At 37.7% G+C, this 21,696-nt stretch overlaps 3 protein-coding genes across 5 annotated transcripts; 1 reads left to right on the top strand and 2 right to left on the bottom strand.

The window, feature by feature from the left end:
• Window positions 1–69: 69 nt before the first annotated feature.
• Window positions 70–3,648, bottom strand: LOC144207662 (platelet-derived growth factor receptor-like protein). The gene is made up of 7 exons (XM_077733289.1): window positions 3,298–3,648; window positions 2,600–2,760; window positions 2,382–2,524; window positions 1,833–1,984; window positions 1,464–1,757; window positions 425–564; window positions 70–355 (listed from the first exon to the last, which is right to left on the bottom strand). Exons 1-7 carry the CDS (start codon window positions 3,374–3,376, stop codon window positions 149–151), a joined length of 1,176 nt encoding a protein of 391 aa, XP_077589415.1. The 5' UTR covers window positions 3,377–3,648; the 3' UTR covers window positions 70–148.
• Window positions 3,649–4,022: 374 nt separating this feature from the next.
• On the bottom strand, window positions 4,023–10,069 carry LOC144207661 (cationic amino acid transporter 2). 2 transcript variants are annotated; one of them, XM_077733287.1, is made up of 13 exons: window positions 10,021–10,069; window positions 9,337–9,408; window positions 8,162–8,588; window positions 7,465–7,620; window positions 7,240–7,405; window positions 6,966–7,102; window positions 5,870–6,092; window positions 5,645–5,781; window positions 5,393–5,495; window positions 5,183–5,316; window positions 4,945–5,111; window positions 4,768–4,876; window positions 4,023–4,663 (listed from the first exon to the last, which is right to left on the bottom strand). In XM_077733287.1, the coding sequence occupies exons 3-13, from the start codon at window positions 8,529–8,531 to the stop codon at window positions 4,533–4,535; spliced, it is 1,833 nt and encodes a 610-aa protein (XP_077589413.1). In that variant the 5' UTR covers window positions 8,532–8,588; window positions 9,337–9,408; window positions 10,021–10,069; the 3' UTR covers window positions 4,023–4,532. The 2 variants fall into 2 exon arrangements, with proteins under 2 accessions (XP_077589413.1, XP_077589414.1); XM_077733288.1 differs by having other exon boundaries at window positions 8,162–8,532; window positions 10,021–10,038.
• Window positions 10,070–10,945: 876 nt separating this feature from the next.
• anxa6 (annexin A6) lies at window positions 10,946–20,566 on the top strand. 2 transcript variants are annotated; one of them, XM_077732889.1, is made up of 25 exons: window positions 10,946–11,107; window positions 11,759–11,819; window positions 13,246–13,330; window positions 13,418–13,512; window positions 13,588–13,701; window positions 13,777–13,867; window positions 13,943–14,022; window positions 14,101–14,157; window positions 14,432–14,525; window positions 14,762–14,857; window positions 15,326–15,384; window positions 15,481–15,603; window positions 15,665–15,723; window positions 15,858–15,936; window positions 16,345–16,426; window positions 16,494–16,588; window positions 16,656–16,769; window positions 17,150–17,240; window positions 17,323–17,402; window positions 18,098–18,151; window positions 18,233–18,326; window positions 18,410–18,505; window positions 18,581–18,639; window positions 19,091–19,213; window positions 20,162–20,566. In XM_077732889.1, exons 2-25 carry the CDS (start codon window positions 11,817–11,819, stop codon window positions 20,219–20,221), a joined length of 1,983 nt encoding a protein of 660 aa, XP_077589015.1. In that variant the 5' UTR covers window positions 10,946–11,107; window positions 11,759–11,816; the 3' UTR covers window positions 20,222–20,566. The 2 variants fall into 2 exon arrangements, with proteins under 2 accessions (XP_077589015.1, XP_077589014.1); XM_077732888.1 differs by having other exon boundaries at window positions 19,091–19,228.
• The last annotated feature ends 1,130 nt before the right edge of the window (window positions 20,567–21,696 follow it).

Raw genomic sequence — 21,696 nt, 5'->3', positions numbered from 1 at the left:
GGGCTATCTATGTCTTAAAAGTAGTTTAATACATAATGTTTAGACAATATTTCACATGCATATTAAAGAACATGGATTCCCAATATTTTTTAAGCCTATAGTAACATAAAAATGAAAAACAAATGTCCTCTTTTAGATGAGAGGCAGTTCACGGTTTGGTGGGTTTTGCTTTGGGAAGTACTTTGACTGTGGTGGATGCTGATTTGGATCCTTGGAGGTTCTCAGCAGTGCATGTGTAGACTCCTTGATCCACATCTCTCATCTCATCCACCAGTAAAGTGGACTGAGTCTGTTGTCCTGTTGTGGTCCCGGTGACTGGATTGATGCTCTCTAGTGTGTACTCAGGCCTTCCAATCTGCTCCCAACATAGGTAAAATAGGATTCAATTTTCATTTAAAAAACATATTCAATTCAATTTAATGACCTGCTGTCCAGGGTATTCCCATGTGATATCTACAGCCACATTTTTTTCTCCCATCACTGTACAGATGACACGTAGATTTTCCCCAATAGCCAAAGAGCTCGAACTGGCCTGGATTACTGGAGTCGGGGGAGCCATGGGGTCTTAAATCATAAATTCAGAAGGTTATTTTCTGCAAAAAAAAAACAAAGGAACTTTAAAATGCAACAGTTATTGGATAGCAACATGTTATTCTTCCCCTTAAATGTGAAATACTAACTATGTTGGGATACTGGTGTACCCACAATTGACACATTGCCCAGGAAAAACGTCATTCTGTACGATTACATGCTGTAATTGTAGTATCATTCAGGGATATGGTGGCATTTTAAATGCATGTTATTTTTTTCCAGACACATTGGAGGACATCTGGAAAGCTTACAAACCCTAATCCACACGTCATCACTCCATGGAGAGGTATAGAAGATGCTTATGGGTAACACTTTCAATTAATTTCTGTAAATAGTACTTTGCTGTTAAAGGGATGGACAACAACTGGTTTAAAACAAATAGAAAATGTGATTGATAGTTGCTCAAAGTATTTAAGTATGCAAACCGTGACAATAGTAGATGGTGTATTGCTGGGAGACATAGTTGACATAAAAATGTATTTTTAAATAGTTTTTACAGTTTGTGTTGTTATCTATTTACTTTTTAGTTTTTAAAATGCACAGAATATGCTAAGTATAGTACATAATTCAACATCTATTTATTCTGCATTTTTTTCCATTAAAAAGAGGTATTGTAATTATAGTATTTTTAGAATTCATATCTTTATAATATTATTATTTGAATGTATTTAAAACAAGATGCATATCAATTATTTCTTTAATTTTTGGGTCACACAAAATGGTTTTGCAGGTCAATTTTTTTTTAAGGAATTGACATTTGAAAGGAAATTTGCATATTTACTGCATATGTGTTGTTAAAATAGTGTTAGTATAAATACTATTGTAATAGCTGCTTCCTTTAAATATGAGATTTTTCCATCAGCATGACTCACAGTTGACATAAATGAGCATGTACTTGGTGGAACTCTGCCTCAGGCCCCCCAGGCTGGCCACACAGTACAAGGCACCGGCATGATAGGGTCGCGGTCGATGGATGGTGAAACCTTTCTTCACGTCAAAGGAGATTTCCGTTCCATCCACTGCCAACTCCACGGGTGGGAACTCGCGGTGCAGCGTCACGTTGGCTGCAGGTGACGTCACCTGGCAGGGCAGGCGGGTCGCCCAGTTGGTTCGCAACTGGATTACCTCGTAGTAATCGGCCGATGGAACGAAAAGCTCCCGTGGGTCTATTTGAATCAGAAAATGTATCAGTATCACTGTGGCGGTGAAATGATCTCGTGATATATATTTTTTTGTGTTACCAGGGAAGAAAACAAAGACTTTAGCAGATTTTTCATAGTTCTTTCTGCAGTCCGTGTCCTCGCAGAACATAGGGTAGCAGGTGTACTCCCCTGTGTCCGCACCTGTGGTATTGACTAATGTCAAAACTCCATATTTCTCATGCTGAACAAACCTGTGGAAGTCAAATAGAGAATGCATTGGAAAGCAGTGCATGTCGTTCTGAAAATGCAGCGAATGTATTACGTAGAATGTGATGTACCGGTAAATCGCCAAGTACGGCATGACAATAACATTTTGATTTTAACTAGGCTTTTATGAATTAGGCACATCTGCAGTAAGTTTATAGAGTCTAATGTGAGGTATATCATAATTGCTGAGCTTTGTCAGGGGCCTGTAAAAAAAGAGGTTAACTCCTTGACAAGTAGATTATGGAGCAAAAAAGTTGGAACACCCCTGTAGTAAGTCATGTTTGATACCTTTCCACAAAGTTTAGAATATGTTAGAAGTGCAATTAGTGGATTGTAGTGAGGTACTTTAGATCTTGGAGCAAAAAAGTGTGAGGAGTCTACCTGAGTCGGCCATCGTCATCCTCCTCCAGGTACGATGGGACGCTCCACTGGACTGGTTTACCTCGGCATCTTAACTCTAGAGTGGCTCCAGCGTTCACACTTATTGACTCTCCCACTTTGATGAATTTACCTCTGTTTAGAACCTTAAGTGGTCGGATAGGTACTATAGTTACTCATTACAATTGAATAATTGGTAAAATCAATAGATGATGATCTACCTGTGTAAGCAAAGTTTGACCTCGTGGTGGTGGGTTCACCAATGGTTTAGATTTCACAGTCATGACCCCTTTTTTTGCTACTTTGGCCTGTGTGGTTTTTGCAGATTTGGGTTTCTTCCTTGGACTCCTCCTCTCTTCAAGAGCTTCTTTATCACAATGAGCTAGATAGCAATCAGAGCATATTATCAAGTGTAACAGTTTATAGTCGCTCTGAGATAGCCAAGATTGTATTTAACATCATACGTGGAATCAGAGAATGGGAATGGGGTCATTGTTGTTAAAAATGACCTTTTCCCAGAATATGTTGACATAATAAATCAGTATAGATTACACAAAATATATTTTACAGGTCACCGTGTCGGGGCATGACCCAGAAAAACCCCAATATTCTGTGGTGGCTTTGGATAAAATTTAATAAACAGTCAACCTGACAAATATATAATATTATATACATATTTATAATGGCACCATGCATTTGTTGACAGAACTTATCTGCCACAAGCTAAAAAAAATCAACACTCAATTATACATTACAATACATTAATATAAACTTTGCTAAGAAAATGGCCTAGGGAAGCTTTCCCTTCCCCCGAGTGACATTCTATTCAAGCATTGTCGTCATGACAACAACAAAACAAATGGTTGCCTTAGTCTTTCTTTTTTTTTTTACATTATGACTGACCAAATAAATTACTTACCTAATTCGGAGATTACGATGCAAATAAGAAGACTGAGCGCCATCTTCCACCTAGGCCTATACAAGTTCATCCCGATCATGATTCTGAGTTCAAAAATAAGAAGTTGTCAGGTTGTGGGTTCAAACAGCTTAGTGAAAAGAAGGCAGGAGTGAACACATTTTACAGGAGGAGGTGGGCAGAACTTTGAAAAAATCACAGAAATTCCACCTCCTGAGATTGGCATTAGCACCCCAAATTCCTGCTGGCTGCCTCAATGGAAGCTTTCAAGCTTGTCTGGGCCAATGAGAGGGCAAAAGCAGAGGTATTTCCATGTCGAATCACTGTGTCTGTTTGCTTAGCTGCTGGAGTGGAAGTCTGTGAGCAACAAGAAACAACAAGACCGTCCAAATGAGGTCTGGGGAAAGCCAATTAAAACCATTTGGAATTTGGTGTGCTGAAAAAGTCATGTTTGCTGAGAAAACTTTGTAAAGTTGGAAAGTTTTTGCAACAATATGGATTTGTTTGGGTATCTGAGTTGACCACCAAAACATTGATATTCAGGGTTAAAGGTAAACGAATGCAGAACCGAAAATATTTACTGATATTGATAAATAGTTGAGATTTAAATCCTGAGAAAATTATGGATTTGTCATGTGGTTTCAGAGTATACAAATCTTTTTCTCGTTGTAATATTTGTTAATCTTATTTCAAAAGTCTTATTGGTATGCAGGAAATACCACTGCGGGTAGACTAAACATTTTGACCCCCTTTAATTCTTATTTCTAATGCACATAGGAGGGAAACAACATTGTGAACATCTCAATAACACTAGTTTCTCTTTAATCTCAAATAGACATTTAAAATGTATCAATACAAAAATGTACACCTTTCATATTTACATTTAGATACAAGAAATGTAATGAAAAATGACGACAACAAAATAAGGAATCACAACAAGCTCATGATAAAAAGAATCAAAAATAAAATGACATTCCATTTCAATAATATACAAATATTATATAGTGATTTTCTTTTAAGTACAGTTTATAAAGCACATGGAACAATTTTACAATCCGGAATAAATGTTAATATGGCGAGATTGAAATTGTGGAATGTGGACATGAGAAAACCACATATTCATGGAACCTTTAAGTGCATGAATAGAGTCATGTTGAGATGCTCAACACTGTAGGAAGGAATAAAATAAAATGTTTCACAGTAACATCTCTAATCATCTTTTCCCGTCCTGCGACAGCTCAAAATTTATACTCATTAAAATTTTCCTTATCGGTAATTTCGCAGATACTTTCGATTCCTGACAGTTTGGTTTTGCGACGCTGACTCTCAACGCTGTAATGTAGCCCGTAGCCAAAGTAGATGATCAAACCTGCAGAAGAGTCAAATAATGCTTAGTGTCTTGTCTGTGAATGGAGGAGAGAAAATATCTCTGTTTTTCCATTGTACTATAATGGCTCCTAATGATATTCTCACCCATTGCCATCCAGATGCCATAGCGCAACCACGTGGCAGATTGCAACTGGAACATGAGGTAGACGTTTATAAGTGCGCTCACAATGGGCAGGAATGGTATTAAGGGTACCTATTGAGGAAATTAATATCCATTTAATTATATAGCAATCTACTGCTTGGTTACTCAAATTCACTCACCATGAATGATGCCCTGTCTGGGTTCTGTGGGTGCCTCCAGATGAGGAAAACCGCCAGAATCAGGATGATGGAGAAGATGCACATGAGCATGATACTCCAAGGCTCAGCGTTGGAAAGTGAATCCAGAGCCAGATTTAGGATGATGCACAGAGCAGTCACACATGCAACTGTTGCCAGGTATGGAAAACACAATGAGGTAAAGACGTTGATAGTCATTTGGTAGTAAGTGTCGTCTTACCGGAGATTGTAATTAGAATAGTGACTCTTTTTGAGGTCTCGGAATTTGGAGATGCTGACGGTTTCATGAAGGAACGAAAGGAATTGGATTCCCTGATTTGTAACTCTCCGCTTTCAGATGGAGACACCTGATACCTAAAATGAGGGAAAGTGCACAATATTTTAAAGGATGTCGTTCAACAAGGTTGTTGATAAAAATGCAATATTTGACCTCAGTATTAGGATGCATATGGCCACAAGGGTGTAGGCAAACAAAGTCCCGATAGACATCATCTCCACTAAGGCCTCTAGGTCAAACAGCACAGCCATGAAGGCTGAAAATGGGAGAAACACAGTACTTACGACAGTGATATGTAATACTACTATGCAACTTAATGTGGTGTCTATTATTATCTTGTCAGTTTGAATAGAAAAGGAATAAGCATATCAGATAGTAAAGAAAAGTCACTTTTAAAATTGTTACCTGCCACACTTCCAGAAGTGATTGTTGCAATAGCCGGACTACCCCTGGAGGAGACTTTGGTCAGAGGTTGGAAAAGAAGACCATCCCTTGCCATAGCGAACATGACCCTCGGCATGGGGAACATGGAGCCCAGCAGGCTGCAAGGGGGTCAATAATAATATTGGAATATAAATTGGATTAGGCATGGACTGCAATGACAAGATGTGCTTTGGCTTTCTTTCATACCTTGTGGACAAGGCACAAAGTGAACCCACAGCCACAACGTATTTGGCCGCATCCCAGCCAATGTATTGAAAGGCCACGGGTAAGGGGCTTTTTTTGTTAAGCATGTAGTAGGGCATCATAAGGGTAAGTGCGGCAGAAACCGCAAAATAGGCCAGGAAGCAGATTAGTAGAGAGGCCACGATCCCAATTGGAACAGACCTTTGAGGGTTCTTCACTTCCTCACCTAAGAGGAACACACACAAAATGTTAGCATTTAATGCATTCTGATTGATTCCTTCCATTGCTTAAAAAATACCTAAAAAAATGTTTAACTGGATACTTTTGAGCTTTTGGGAAAATACTGTTTTCCTCTACATTTTTTTGTCAATGGCTAAAAGATGAAGTGTGATGATAATCATCAAATAGGAAATGGAGGTTATTGTGTAAAGCTGGGGTCACCTCGAGGGTCTGTTTTCCATATCTCCTGTCTCCAATACACCCTGAATCAAATAACCTGGATCGTTATCAGGCTTTGGGATGGCTTGCTGATCATGTGTTTTCATTTGATTCAGGTGTGATAGAAGAGCGAGATATGAAAAACATACAGATAGGGTCCCTTGAGAACTGAAGTTAGTGTGAAATGTTTTGCGTTTCTGTCTTGGCCGTTCAATACAATGCAGGTAGATTGACACATCTTATAAAATTACAAAATTAAAAATGTATTGAAAAAACGTGTTTCATTTTTACTGCATACCGGTTTTATACAATTGCATTGTCATCATTATTATTGAAGTTGTGTCAATTCTATGATAGTGATACCCAATTAAAAATAAATAATGTGGAGACCTGAAAATTGTTCATTAAAAGCAAGATGTAAATCAAATAATGGTTAGACATCGAGTACAAGAATAAGCTATGTTGCATTTTTATCTGAAACTGATTCTAACCTAGCATTTACTATTAAAAAAATAAACGAAAACAACCAATGACATTAGCAGGAGTAGCTTGAATGTTCCCTTCTTGTTTGCTTTAGTGATATTATTTGCAATACAATGATTGAAAATGCATTTATTAAGACATATGGGGATTTTTAACAATAAGAGTAGGGTCTTCTCACCTGTCGTTGCGATAGTATCAAAACCAACAAAGGCGTAGAAGCATGTTGCCGCCCCCGCCAGGGTTCCGCTTATGCCGTAGGGGAAAAATCCGCCGACCCCAAAGCTGCTTGTGATATTGGCATCGATGCTCTGGTTACTGAACAAAACAAAGCGAGTTATCTCACCGGCGGCTTTGACGTCCCGTAATCTTGAGCACGATAACGTCTTATCTGTCACAAAGAGGATGCTGCATGCACCCAAACATAGATGCGGGTTGTAACTCATGGACTTTACTTGAGTTGTGCTGTGGCGTTGAGCAAATGGGCTTCACTGATTTGCCAGTTAGCGATATCGCCTTTGATGAAGCCGGAGATGGCGACAAAGACCAGAACCAAGATGTTGACCCCTGTGAAGACCTTGTTGATTGTGGTTGACTCTTTCACCCCAAATGAAAGCAAGCCTTCGAAGAAAAACACATGAGCTCAATTGAACTTGATATGCATTTTCGTATTCACTTACCAGAAAGAACCAAAATGAGAAAAGCAGCAAAGATATCTGGATAAGGTGCCAATCCAGGAAGGCCCATTGCTGCATTTTCCTCCAAGTATTTGGACATGACACCCCCGATGAGGTCATCAAATGTCCCACTCCACGCCAACGCCACGCTGGACGTGCCTGAGTAAAAAAGTGAATGAAAAAAAATGTAATAAACCGAGTCACCATTTAACGCCGTCATAAAGTCAGGAAATAAACATGATGATATTTCCGATAAACTTTAGACTTTAGAGGTTTATGGTCTTATTTACATGGCAGTAAGACAAGATAATACCAATGTGAACGATCTTCTACAGCAGGTGAAAGGTCACATGATGTATCATGTGGATGGTTGATCATTTATGTTCTTTGTCCTCTAAATATGTTACATAAGAACCTTTTTAAAAATTGGAGTGTCAATAAAAAATGTTCATTCATTTTCCGTGATGCGGGGGTGCTGGAGCCCATCCCAGCCAACTATGAGCAGCAGATGGGGGACAACAATTCTCACTGTACTTTCTAGTAATTTACAGTGTCCAACCAGCATACTAGGCATCTTTTTTATAGGATGTGAGAGGAAAACAGGAGTACCCAGAAGAAAACCCACACAAGGTTAACATGCTATCTGGATTAAGAAGTAGCCTAAATACGCAGTAGTTGATTAAAAGATACACAAACTTGCCTATGACATAAGAAAGAAGCAGATTCCAGCCAGTAATAAAAGCCAGTAGCTCTCCGACCGTCACATAGCTGTAAAGGTAAGCCGAGCCCGTTTTGGGAACTCTGGAACCAAACTCCGCATAACACAATCCGGCGAATATCGATGCCAGGGCGGCGATGAAGAAGGCGATGATGATGCTGGGCCCGGCAGATTCTCGGGCTACTTCTCCGGAGAGGACGTAGACGCCGGCCCCGAGGGTGCTGCCCACGCCAAGTGCCACCAGGTCCAGAGTAGTCAGGCATCGTTTAAAGGTGGACTCCTCCCCATTGGGCTCCAGAGGTTTCCTCCGGGATAGGCTGGAGAAGAATAACTTGAGCCCGACAAAAGCCATGCTTTGGTCCGGAATGCAAAGATGAAGACGCAGGTTATGGAAATGTGGCTGGATGTCCTAGAAGAAGGGAATCGTGTGGGAGTAACAAGAAGTAGTATAGTAAAGAGGACTTGAAAAGGGCGGGTCATTCAACGTCAATGAATAATTGTGAGGGCAGCCCTTGAGTAGGACTTATACTCTCTTCATAATATGCCTTTTTAGCAAAAGAAAACTAATTAAGAAATCCAGTATGGAGCATTATTTAGTCATTCTCTATTCTTGTAATAATATCCAAAAATATATATAACAAAATAAATGTACTACTAATGTACAGCTATTGTGTTGTGCATTTTCTGAGAATAGTTCACTTGCATGGAGGTGTTGGGACTTGATTGACACATTTAATGTAATAAATTAAAGGCTTTGTCATTAGTGATGAATCTTTATTAATCAGATTTAATTGTAAGGCATTATTTGTTTCAAAAAATGACCTTTTTTAATTTTAAAAGGTAGGTAATGATATACTTTGAGAAATTGCATTTCAATACAAAGCAGGAAAAAATAAACTAATAAATAAAAACTTAACCAGGAGATATCTTAAGTTAACATTCTAATTTAGGACATTTTTCATGTGCATATATTTGTTCAGGTAGAAAAACCACAACATTAAATGCTCATTTAAGAGGCTTATGATCCTAAATCAAGGTTTTTTTTTTTATATAGATATTAACTAGTTCCTAACCACTTCTTCCACCATAGTGAAGACATATTTTTCATTGAAGCAGTATATTCCATTAACAATTATTTTAACACCAAGAATTCTCACCTCACTGCAGGATCATGAGGATCACCACGATAACGCCAACCAGAGTCAGGACAATTTGTGTTTTAATCACAGCTATAAAAAAATCAAAACATTTATACACAGTCATAAATAGTGGTGAAATATGATTGGATATAGTCCTCCACACCTGCTTAAGTAAAACACTATAACATCAATTGCCTTTTTATTTACACACAACAATACTTTTTCATGTATATTCAATCAAACACACAAAAAATACCTATTTGAAAAACAATAAGTGAATACAATATCAAAGTGGAACAAACTAGTATATCATGTTGTTGTTTTTATTGGTGACGTCATCAAACTCAGACGTGACGTCACACAATTACTGAACTAGTGTTTATCACGTCCACTTTGACTCATGTGGGGATTTTTAGCCCCCTTAATCCCCTTTGGCATCCCCTTCTGCAGGTTAGAAGAAACCGCTGTGTACCTTTGACCGAACATAACACTTGATCTCGCTATCTGCTGAGTTATCTTTTCTGACATGTTGATAAAAAGCTAATTAACAACAACTCACGTTTGTACATGTGACGTGTAACATAGTCACCGCTAGTATAAGGAAATTAGTTTCATACTTACTGTAAGCCCTTTTTTTATCGCAAAAGTCAGTCCATAATGAAATTATCTTTGTAAAATAATCGCATGTTATTTTTACTGTACCTTGTTAGCTGTCCGTCCAACGAGGAGAAAATATTTTTGACAGTGATTTGTAAGGGGGGGCTACAGTAGCAAAAGGGACCCTCCCACATGGAATTAGTTACAAAGTAGCCTTTCTTGCCCTCGTGTTTGGATCATAATGTGCTCATTATTGTAGACACAGTTGTGAACCAAATTCCCAGACAGAATTTAACAAAAAATATCTACTGTATTGCATTGTTATTGTTTCATACTTTTCCCCCTTGTGGAATATTCAGTCCTACGCAATGTTCTCATGGTGTACTGACTTTAATTATTTTTTAAAGAGCTCAACTTTGTGATTTGTTGTAAATTGTTGATCATAAAGTTTCTGTAACTAGTTGATGTTGATTGTATTGACGTCATTTCTATCTTGAAGGGGCGATCAGGACATGCAGTGCAGATTTAGCACACAAGAGGTCAGTAAAAGCTCATTTCGGAGGGGTCACTATTGAAGACCTTGAATTATGTGACTGGTTAGTTAAAAAATATCAAAAATATACATAGTACATATATAAAATAGATAGTATATATGTATATGCGAATTGGTGGTCATCCAATCTATGGCTTTTTCAAAAATAATGAATCCTATTTGTGTTTTATGACAGCATTTTTTCTCATTTATGAATACCTTTATAAATAAATGTTTTTTCAAAAAATATTGAAAAAAAACAATGCACATTGTTACATAGCATCAAGATAATTTCTAAATTAAATATTTTTTCCTAGTATTAAACCGCCTGCCACTGACGGTGCTAGACGTCCAATCCATTTTGACAGGGTGAGCCAATGAATCCAATGAGTGCCTGTGAGGGTTAATATTTTGTATATTATTTTATATCTTTTTTTCAGATAAAACACAGAGGAATCATCAACTTGCTACGACTCAAGATTGTCCATCTGTGCGTGAAAATGGGAGTAAAATTGGTGTAAAATGATGCGTGAAATTGTGGGTAATGCGCATGGGCGTCACATTCTGCAGTCTTCGTCACAGCACAGGGAGGACACGTAACGGTCCGCAAAGATCGAGCCATTCTGCACTCTTTTCGACCCAACCTCCGCCCTGAAAACGGTAGTAATCCCCTTTTTATTCAACTCTGCTTCTTACAAAAACACATCAAGCGCGTTTTCAGACTTTTTGACGTCTTCTAAGACAACATGACAGCTTGCGATTCGATCCAATGTGAAAATATTTGAAATAAGACTGTTTGGAGGTGATTTCAAAGTTTTTCTTAAAGTTCTTTATATACTATAGAAGTGTCCAATATTTGGGGTATACACGAAAGGGGCGTGGCCTTGCATGGGCAGTTGAGGCCCAGACCCTGAGACTGCATTTTATTTCTATTTTTGGAAAGACAAAGTTGTGTCTTGAACAAGCAATGGTGCTGCACATGAAAATTAATAGGGATCATTTATTTCAGATAGTTTAATTGATTTGCATGTATTGATTCAAATCCAATCGTATTTAGAAATTGACTTGTTTTACTCTGTCAAATGTTTGGTTTCTTTTGAGTCAAATGAAGAGAAAAGAGATGTTTCCTGTGTTTCATTAGAATTGGGAAGTAATCCTTAGAAGCAAAAGTGAGGCAATATGACTGAGTTCAGATTTCATCTTATAGGAAATGTTATTTAATGTCCTGATATAGAAGCTTCACAATTTCACTTCAATGTGAATGAATGACATTTTTTCTACTGCACTTACACTTCTCTCATGCTTTCCCAGTTGGATTCTAAACTTTGACCTCTTCACTGTGTAGTGCACATTAACGGCCAGTTAAAAAATGGTAAGATAACTCTCATTTTTGTGAAAGTATGGCTTATGTCTTGTACAAATGAAGGTAGAAATTAATATAGGATCCAAAATTGTCTTGTGAGTAGTAATGCAACAATATATTCATATGCCGCAATACTTTGAAACCCACTCCAATATTGATATGCTTCTGCCAAGATTGATATATGTTTATGAAAAAAAGATATCAGTGTTTAATCTTTTTTTTTTTAAAAAACAGGCTGCTAGAAACAACAACAAAAATCCACCGGAATATTCAACATTTGCTTGAGATAAAATATACTTAATTTTTTGATAGGAATCTTGCACTGAAATATTTTTTATAATTTGTGAGCCAGATTGTCTGCAACATCACAAAAAAATTAAGACTGTTATTTTCCCATTTAGAACAAGCTGGTTTTACCTTTAATAGTTTATTGTCGAATATTATCGATTGATTTACTGGAGCATGTATTAAAAATTGTTGTATCAACATGTTTGGAGATAACCATTGTTGTGAGTCTTGTATCACAACTCGTATCATTTCAGGGATTTCCCAGCCTTAATGCTTAGTGTACTCTTCTTCAGACTCTCTTAATAAGAGACCCACTTAGACACTTTTCTTAAAAGCTGGTTTACTAAGGGCCTTGTTTGGTGGCTCTGTTGCTATGACAGTGAAAATGTCCATCTGTCGAGGGAGTGTACACTGGAAAGTGCCTTCTGGCTTTCTGCCCTAAAACGGCATTGATCGGGATGGCAGCTGCTGCACTAAACGGTATTTCACCATGACGTTGCATATTGCAGTATAGACATATAGTCACAAACGTAGTGGGTAAAAAAATCAAATCCACCAAGGACCGATTGGTCTCAACGAGGCATGTTCCTAACTCATATGTTTATTCTTTACACGTAAGAAGGACTCTTACAGTGGGGGCTGCTTTTTGTGTAACCTGACTCTTTGCTGCACACCAGTAGCCCATCCCCTTCGTCCTTGCCCTGGGTGAACGTGCAGAACCTTGCATGCAAATACATGGACGTTTTTTTTGTGAACACAGGGGGCAGACAACTGCTATTCATGCTAATGGTGGCTCAGTTTGACTTGAAAATTCTTCCAAAAATAAGCATTCACTTTCTTTTAACTACTATAAATATTCATCTCAGAACCCTCAAGTCTTAGTGTGTTTGTTAAAGCTAGTACAATACGGATTAATTTGCGTTTATAGTTATTTTCTATGGGAAATTTTGATTTGAGATACGAGTAAATTGACATATGAGCTCAGTCCAGGAACATATTAAGCTCGTATCTCAAGGTACTGTATTGCTTCGCGATGGAAAAAGATGATTGAATTTGGTTTTTCATATTTTTATTCTATTTTAGTGAAGGTGAATAATAAAAGTGTCAAAGGATGGTGTACATTTATTGAAAGTAATTTGTTGTTCAGGTGTTCAGAGGCACAATAAGAGACGCTCCCAATTTTGACCCCGTCGCTGATGCTGAGTCACTATTCAATGCAATGAAAGGAATGGGTAAGTATTTATGTGAAAAGTGAGCACACCCTGTTTTTAACATCTTTAAGGAATTAAGGACTCACATTTGTATGTAATGCCCCGCAGGCAGTGATAAAGAAGCCATCTTGGATCTGATCACTTCTCGTAGCAATGCTCAGAGGCAGGAAGTCATTGCAGCGTACAAGTGTACCTTTGGAAAGGTATTTCATATCATTAGTAAATATAAATACAAAAGCAAATGCAACATGTCTAAATACAACCATTTTACCTTACAGGATCTCATTGACGATCTGAAATATGAGCTGACAGGTAAATTTGAGCGACTTATTGTGAGTCTAATGAGAACACCAGCCTACCATGATGCCAAAGAAGTCAAAGATGCACTCAAAGTAAGACACTTACACAACCTTTACATGTGGAAAAATGAGTCGTATTCATATTAAACTAGATGCTCTTGTCATAAGGGAGCGGGAACCAATGAGAGGAGCTTGATTGAAATTATGGTGTCAAGAAATAACCAACAAATTCATGACATGGTTCAAGCATACAAGGAAGGTGAGAATACGTTTTTTTTTTTTGTTTTCTATTTTGGGGGATACAACTTGACTCTGATTTCTTGACTTTTTTAAGCCTATGGCAGAAATATGGAGGAGGATGTGATAAGTGACACCTCAGGTCACTTTAAGAAGATGCTGGTTGTTTTACTACAGGTTAGAAAGATGAAGTTTGGAGGCATCAGAGCAGTATGTTAATGTGACTTCCTCAAGCCCTTGTTTTTCTGGTTTTAGGCGGCCAGAGATGAGTCGGGTGTTATAGATGGAGATCTGGTGGAACAAGATGCGCAAGTGAGAATTTCAACTACTAATTATTCCACTACACTATTTGAAAATGTTCTAGGGATTTAACCATCCTTATATGAATCAGTTAAAGGGGATGAGTGAATCCATTTTTTTATTGTATACAAAGGCAATTGGCATATTACTACATACAACTCCAGCAGCAAATTTTCCATAAGAACGCTATGGACACTCTTGCTTTACGCCTTTGAAACCTTTACAAGTGTTTATGACTATTGTAATCACATGTCCTTTTTTGTCACCTTCTTGTTTCTACTTGAAGGATCTTTTTGCCGCTGGAGAAGAGCAGTGGGGGACAGATGAAGCCAAATTCATCATGATATTGGGAAACCGCAGCGTGACCCACCTCCGAATGGGTAAGTGCACGCCAAGGGAATTAACGCACACGTGTGGCATTTCAACCTTTTACCTCTGACTTGAGTGCCATTGGAATTTTACTGTGAATTCAAACTTGTTTCTATTTTTTTTGGCTTGTCTATACAATTAATCCAAATGTTTGTTTTAATATAATTCCTTTGACAATTGACAATAAAGTATCCATTTATTCTATTTGTTCAAAGTTACACTATCTTCATATACTTTGTTTTTGTAGTTTTTGATGCATATGAGAAGATTGCAGAAAAATCCATAGAGCAAAGCATCAAGAACGAGCTATCTGGAGACTTTGAGAGACTAATGCTTGCTGTTGGTAAGTCTTTTACTTATAAACAATCATTAAATCTTGTTTTTTGGGGGGTCCTTATTAAAAGTTGTTTTAAGGGAACGACAGCACCGAGTACAAATGATGATTTCTACTCTAAGACACCTTGAATTTTTATTCAGTCGGTACTATATTTAATTTATTAAGGAAGATTTTTTCCCCTGGGATGTAAATGATTACTACTCTAGTGTCTTTGCCTTTAAGGTGCCAAAAATGTGACTAGAGGAAATATTCATTGAATGTTAAAAATACCACAATAAAATAATGTATACATGTTTTTTTTAATTAGGTTCAATTTGATAATTCAAAATCAGGTGGTTAATGGTAAATAATAATATAATATGGATCATATACAAAATGTTACTCACAAAGTACACCAAATACTGTATTTGTGTATATATGTGTTTTATATTATAAGACAATTTGGAAGTAACAACATCTTTGTTTTTCTCACAGTCCAGTGCATACGCAGTATTCCCATGTTTTTTGCCAAACGTCTTTACAAGTCAATGAAGGTGAATATCAAATTTCTAATGATTACGATTAAAACTAATTATACATAGTTTACCTAAAGGTTGCTGTTCTTTGATAAACCTGTGCTTTATTTCCAGGGTCTCGGTACAGCTGACGACACACTGATCAGGATCATGATTTGTCGCTCCGAAATAGACATGTTGGACATTCGAGAGTGTTTCCGGCTCGGCTATGAGAAGTCGCTTTACAACATGATTAAGGTAGTGAAAAAAAAGATGTCTGCAAATGAATATCGCCCTCATTTGTACTTGCTGACAATAGGATGACACATCAGGGGATTACAAGAGGACTCTGTTAAATCTATGTGGAGGTGATGATGAGTAAGTCAATGTACTACGTTGAATAAATTATACACTAAGGGAAGACCGTACAAACCATCCTAAAGATCGTTAAAATATTTCCTAATGATTCGATTAAAACTCCGAAAGTGCAAATAATCAAATAATCATTGCAGTTTAGCTGGAGAGTTCTTCCCTGAAGCAGCTCAGATAGCCTACAAGATGTGGGAAATAAGTTCCATGACCAAAGTCCAGGTTTGGTTGGCCGTTTTAGTTATAATTGCATGATTTTGGCTTGGCTGTGAAACGCAAGCCTTTGCAGTGATAACTAATTCTTTTTTTATTGCATGCCATGTGAAAAGATAGGCTGCGATGGTTATCAAATTGCAGTATTTTGGCATTTGCTCCTGCTTTGCTCCAAAGAAAAAAATCACGGTTGATTTTAACAAACGCTATTAAAGTTGATACTTATTTTCATTGTTTCATTTTAACCTCTAACCAAGATTTCACTAAAAACCTGATACAGAATGGTAATTCAACTCAACCAATACCATAGAGTTGTTCATGTGATTGCCTTACTTAAACACTTCCATCTTTGTCAAGACAAAATTCCACCTTATTGTGTTGTTAAACAAAAATCTAATTTGTTCATTCCACTTTCAGCTGAGGCCAACAATTGTCCCCTCATCCAGTTTTGACCCTGCTGCTGATGCACAAGCACTAAGAAAGGCCATGAAAGGATTTGGTATGTCATCTTGTTTTTTTTTTTACATTTGAATACTTACAGAATAATGCCTGTTTTCGTACTACAGGAACAGATGAAGATGCAATTATTGAGATCATTGCACATCGAAGCAATGCACAGAGACAAGAGATCAGGCAGACCTTTAAATCACTTCTGGGGAGGGTAAGAAAAGATTATTAATTGTTGTAAATAGTTCCGTTTGAGTTAATTTTGCGCAAATTGGTTGCAGGATCTGATGAAGGATCTCAAATCTGAACTGTCTAAGAACCTAGAGAGGCTGATTATTGGTCTCATGTTGACTCCAGCTGAGTTTGATGCCAAAATGATGAGAAAAGCCATTGAGGTAATGTTTACACTTGATTCATTCACTATTATTGACAGCGACATCAAATCTATTTGCTTGGAATTTCTAAAACAGATTTTTTTTTGTACTATCGAGTAACACACAGCCACAACAGGGGGCAGCACTGCCCAGAAAATATGATTAAGATTGCTGTATAACTGTCAGTGCTGTCAAAAGTGGTATGCGTTTAACAATTAGGCATCCATACCATAATGCTTGAAGTCGACTATTAAAAAAATGAACGAGTGGCATTCCGGCATTTTTTGACTGCATGTTACATGACCCTCAAAAATCCTGCTTAGATCACTTTACGCAAAACTCGATACTGTAATGATGCATTCTTACGGGTACACTGTGGGGTTTTCCGATCTTTTCTGCAGGGTGCTGGCACAGACGAACATGCGCTGATTGAGATCCTGGTCACTAGGAGCAATGAAGAAATACAAGCCATGAACGCCGCCTATCAGGAAGGTGAGTTTATATGCAGCAATGGCTTCACGGTGGGAATATTTCAATGTGATATACATTCATAATTCTCACCTTAACTTCACAGCATATAAGAAATCACTGGAGTCAGCAATTGAATCTGACACATCAGGTCACTTTTGCCACATCTTGGTTTCCCTTGTCCAGGTATTATAATCATTTTATCATACTTGATTATGCATTCTTATACTGTCATTGACCTGCGAGTTGACACATGTGCTCTAAACGCTCTTTTGTCCAGCTACATTTTTAGAATAATCAACCCAATATTATAAAAAGACCATAAAGGGAGTAAACCAAACTCCCATGTGGCACATTAAAAAAACGTTACAGCTTTTAAAGACATTCAGATTGTACATTAGAGCCGCCTGATGATGTAGTGGTTCACTTGGTATGAGTGTGAATGGTCGTTTGTCTCTCTTTGTGCCCTATGGCTGACCGGCGACCAGTCTAGGGTCTCTAATGCGGAAGATGAATGAATGAAAGAAAGATTGATTTAGAAAAGATGTCAAAATAACCGTAAAAAAACAATGCTATAGTCATAAGTAGAGTTATTCACATCATTGTCAGACAGGTAGTGCAATCTGATTACTAGTTAGTACGTGAATAACAGGAATAGTACCATGACATCATGACCCATGTTTATCTCAGCAGGCCATCTCGTAATACCAGAACATTCGTTTGAATCTCATCCAGTAAACATTGAGATAACAGAAGAAAAAATGGTCACCCATCCTGAATGACAGGAAAATGTTCTCTTTGGAGAAGCGGAATGTGGCAAATGTATGTTGCAAAACAAAATTCTGCGATTACATGATTCATGCTTTTCTCCTGCTGCTCAGGGTGCAAGAGAAGAAGGCCCTGCAGATTGTGAAAGAGCTAATACAGATGCTCAAGTGAGTAGATTTCTACATACATATTGGATCAAGACAAGGGATTTGTTTATTTACCCCCACGGCTTTGTTTCTTGTTAACAGGAGCTTGCTGATGCATGTAATGCTGATTCTGATGACAGAATAATGAAGTTCATGAGTATTTTGTGCACCAGGAGCTTTCCTCATCTAAGGAAAGGTAAACCACACTCCCCTATGTTGAATTTGATTCATTAACCGCATAGCTCATATTTGGTCTTAAATTCTTGTTGCTTTATTCAGTTTTCCAGGAGTTTGTCCGATTCTCCAACAAGGACATCGAACAAATCATCAAAAAGGAAATGTCCGGAGATGTTAAAAATGCCTTTTATGCCTTAGGTAAATACAAGATTTCAAACTTAATGAACAACTCAAGGTTTAGATCTTCAACCTAACTTTTGCTTTCTATTTTAGTCCGTAGTGTGAAGAACCAACCTTCTTATTTTGCTGACCGGTTGTACAAAGCCATGAAGGTACTACGTGAAATGGAAATTCATTTTTCCATTCATTTTCTGAATCACTTCACCTCACACGCATCGCGGGGGGTGCTGGAGCCAAGCTGACTTTAGGGATCAGGCAGGGGACACCCTGAATTGGTGGCCAGCCAATCGCAGGGGACAAGGACACCAATAACAACCATTTATGCTCACACTCATGCCTAGGGGTAATTTAGAGTGTTCAACACACCTGCCCCGAATGTTTTTGGGATGTGGGAGGAAACCGGAGTGCCCGAAGAAAACCCACACAAGCCTGGGGACATCATGTTAACTCCACACAGTGAGGACAGACCTCAGATCGAAACCTTGACACAAGAACTGGGAAGCCAATGCTAACCATTGGGCCACTGGGCCGCCCCAAAACAGAAAAAAAGGGACATTATATTTGGTACTTGGTGTAGAATGTTTGCAAACTGTTTGCATGCAGGGTCTCGGCACAGATGACAGAGCGTTGATCCGCATTATGGTGTCCCGGAGTGAAATGGATCTTTTCAACATTCGTAAAGAGTTCAAAGAAACACAGGACACTTCGCTGCATGAATTCATCAAGGTAGAGACGATGATCGTAAGTCTGCGTCGATGTGCACTAACGCTCCCCTCTTGCTTTGTTTTGTCTCGGCCCGTTTGTTGCGTTGCATCGTGTAGGAACTTGTCGCACACGGTTGTCTTCAAGTGAGGCCAAGGGGCCGCGGTAATCTATAGCCTCTTTGTGGTGGGCGGTTGGTTTGTGGCTTTTGCACAGCTGTTTAGGAATTTCCCTTGTGTGCTCAAGTTCCTTTTTATATCTGTCGCATGATTGGCTGACAGCTTGAGAGACAGGAACATTTCTATATTAACTTCCACATGAAATGACACTGACATATATTCAGATAAATACAGTTAGCACATTGCTTCATATTGGCTTTGCAAAAATATTTTCTATTTACGAAATAACTTAAACTATGTGAAATGTATTCTGGAGTTGATAAAGTTCAAGTGTGAAATACTACAACAATGCCTTTTTGAGACAGTAGTAGTACATTCAGCTGTGTGGAAAAGGTACATATTATTCAACTCAAATAGCAGCAATTCCCACTATTTACAAAACTAAAATTGTTATAATTGTTTTTTGTTATACACACCATAGCCGAAAACATTTTTGGGTCTTTTTTTTAATCTGACAACAGGAAAAAGTAGTTTTTATACACACTGAATATCTCCTAACATCTCATAGTAGTTTGTTTGGTTGGATGAATGAAGAATGTTTTACTTCTTTATTTGAATAGTTTTAAATTATAAATGTACTGTCTATATTAGTTTGACATGCATGTACGCTATCCTATTTTCAATCCTTTTAACTCAATTTCTCGACTCTTTTCAGTGTGCATTGATTGTTGTCATTCATTTATACAAAAAATGTTTTTTTTTCCTGTCTTAAAATTGTCAGAATAACTTGATACTAATATGAATATACTTCTATTGCTTTTAATGCTTGTTTTCTCTCCTCTCCTTTCATCAGGGTGACACTTCAGGAGATTATCGCAAAACCCTGCTGTTGCTATGTGGAGGGGAAGATTAAACATGGTATACATTGCTGTGATAAATAGTAAAAAGGCCCACCACTCACTGTTTTTATCACGAAGCTATACTACAGTAATCCCTCGAATATCGCGGATAATGTAGACCAAACATAACTGCGATAATCTGTAAAGTAGGATCGCCCCCTATTATTACTACCATACTATATTTGCAGGCTCACCTGTGCCCACCAAGACACATTAATTCCATTGAATCAAACGACAAAATAAATCACTATGTCACATTACATCACTGATGTTCCAGCGAGCTCAAATGTTTTCAACTTTCCCTAACGTTTATTCCATTTTCATGACATCCTGTTATGAATAAAGGAGAAGTGCTCAAATTTGCATGTTATCAAACTGTTTATATCATTCATTGTTTTGATTCTGGGACATTATAGCACAGAACAGAATGGAAGCTATTTACCAGAAGGAAACTCCCTCAAAAACATTTGATCTTTTGCTGCCAAATGTTTGAAGAGGACGCAGATCGCAAGTCAGAAACAAACATAGCAATTTATCCATGACAGAAAATATTTTTAGATCTAAATTATGCAATGTATAATAAAATGCGCCCAAGGTTTACTGAAACGTACATAGACTTTACAAAATTTTACCTAAAATCTAGTAGTCCATAGCCACACATTAGTTATTTCTGGGTTCATATGAAGTAGTAAACAGTTTACTCTAATCTATCGTAATCTGTACCCACAGATTACTTACTAAAAAAAAAGGTCAATCTAATTAATTGTGTACATATTAACAAAATGTCCACCTAATTTAGTAAATAAACGTTATTGTTTTTAGTTATCTGGCACCCACTAATGACAAAAGTGGGGGTGGAGATTATTAAATGGATAGTAGAATTTACTAAACTATGATACATCTACAACATGTCATTTCTAGACAATTCCCTGCACGTTTTTGGATTTTGACTCTTAAAGGCCCAAATAATGACGTTGAAGCAAAACATTCTCATTTCTAGTTCACTCCACGCATTAAGCGAGTACAGCTGCTTTAACTTGTCTTTGTGTTCATAAGAGGAAAGAGAAAAAACAAGATGTGTGGAGAGGAAAACCCCTGCAGAAAGCCAAAATCCAAGACAACAACAAAAAAAAGACTGCTGCAGTCATTTACACTAAGGCTTAATGGCACGCCCCACCCTGTTAATACAAGGTTCAATCATCACTTCTGTGTGGAAGAAAATATAAAAGAGATGCATTGTCAGAAGAAAGAAATATTTCCCAAATTTGCCAATTAAAAGAAGAAGAAAAAATTCCTCCTTGCTTTTACAGCCATGTTTACGCCTGCTTGTTATGTTTTCAAATATTTGTTGAGTCATTCTATGAAGGAAGAATATAGAAGTTGAACTTACACCAGGTTGTATTCACACCTATAAGCCTATAGTATCAGGCTGTTTGCCGTGGTTTTGGGAATTCCCCAAGTCTCACAGTGAAATTGCTTCCCCCCTATT

The sequence above is a fragment of the Stigmatopora nigra genome, chromosome 14, assembly GCF_051989575.1.
Source record: "Stigmatopora nigra isolate UIUO_SnigA chromosome 14, RoL_Snig_1.1, whole genome shotgun sequence".
Classification (NCBI taxonomy): Eukaryota; Metazoa; Chordata; class Actinopteri; order Syngnathiformes; family Syngnathidae; genus Stigmatopora; species Stigmatopora nigra.
The sequence above is the reverse complement of the archived record's forward strand: the minus strand, read 5'-3'. Positions and strand labels throughout refer to the sequence as shown.

Excerpts from the sequence above, each read along its gene's own strand:
- LOC144207662 (XM_077733289.1), bottom strand. The coding sequence starts at position 3,376 with ATGATCGGGATGAACTTGTATAGGCCTAGGTGGAAGATGGCGCTCAGT. Across the intron at positions 1,758-1,832 it reads AGTCTTTGTTTTCTTCCCTG|ACCCACGGGAGCTTTTCGTT; the intron begins GTAACACAAAAA and ends TGATTCAAATAG. Across the intron at positions 356-424 it reads GGGAATACCCTGGACAGCAG|ATTGGAAGGCCTGAGTACAC; the intron begins GTCATTAAATTG and ends TGTTGGGAGCAG.
- LOC144207661 (XM_077733287.1), bottom strand. The coding sequence starts at position 8,531 with ATGGCTTTTGTCGGGCTCAAGTTATTCTTCTCCAGCCTATCCCGGAGG. Across the intron at positions 7,406-7,464 it reads TCTCATTTTGGTTCTTTCTG|GCTTGCTTTCATTTGGGGTG; the intron begins GTAAGTGAATAC and ends TTTTCTTCGAAG. Across the intron at positions 5,496-5,644 it reads CACTTCTGGAAGTGTGGCAG|CCTTCATGGCTGTGCTGTTT; the intron begins GTAACAATTTTA and ends TCCCATTTTCAG.
- anxa6 (XM_077732888.1), top strand. Across the intron at positions 13,868-13,942 it reads GGTTCAAGCATACAAGGAAG|CCTATGGCAGAAATATGGAG; the intron begins GTGAGAATACGT and ends GACTTTTTTAAG. Across the intron at positions 16,427-16,493 it reads AAAGGCCATGAAAGGATTTG|GAACAGATGAAGATGCAATT; the intron begins GTATGTCATCTT and ends TTCGTACTACAG.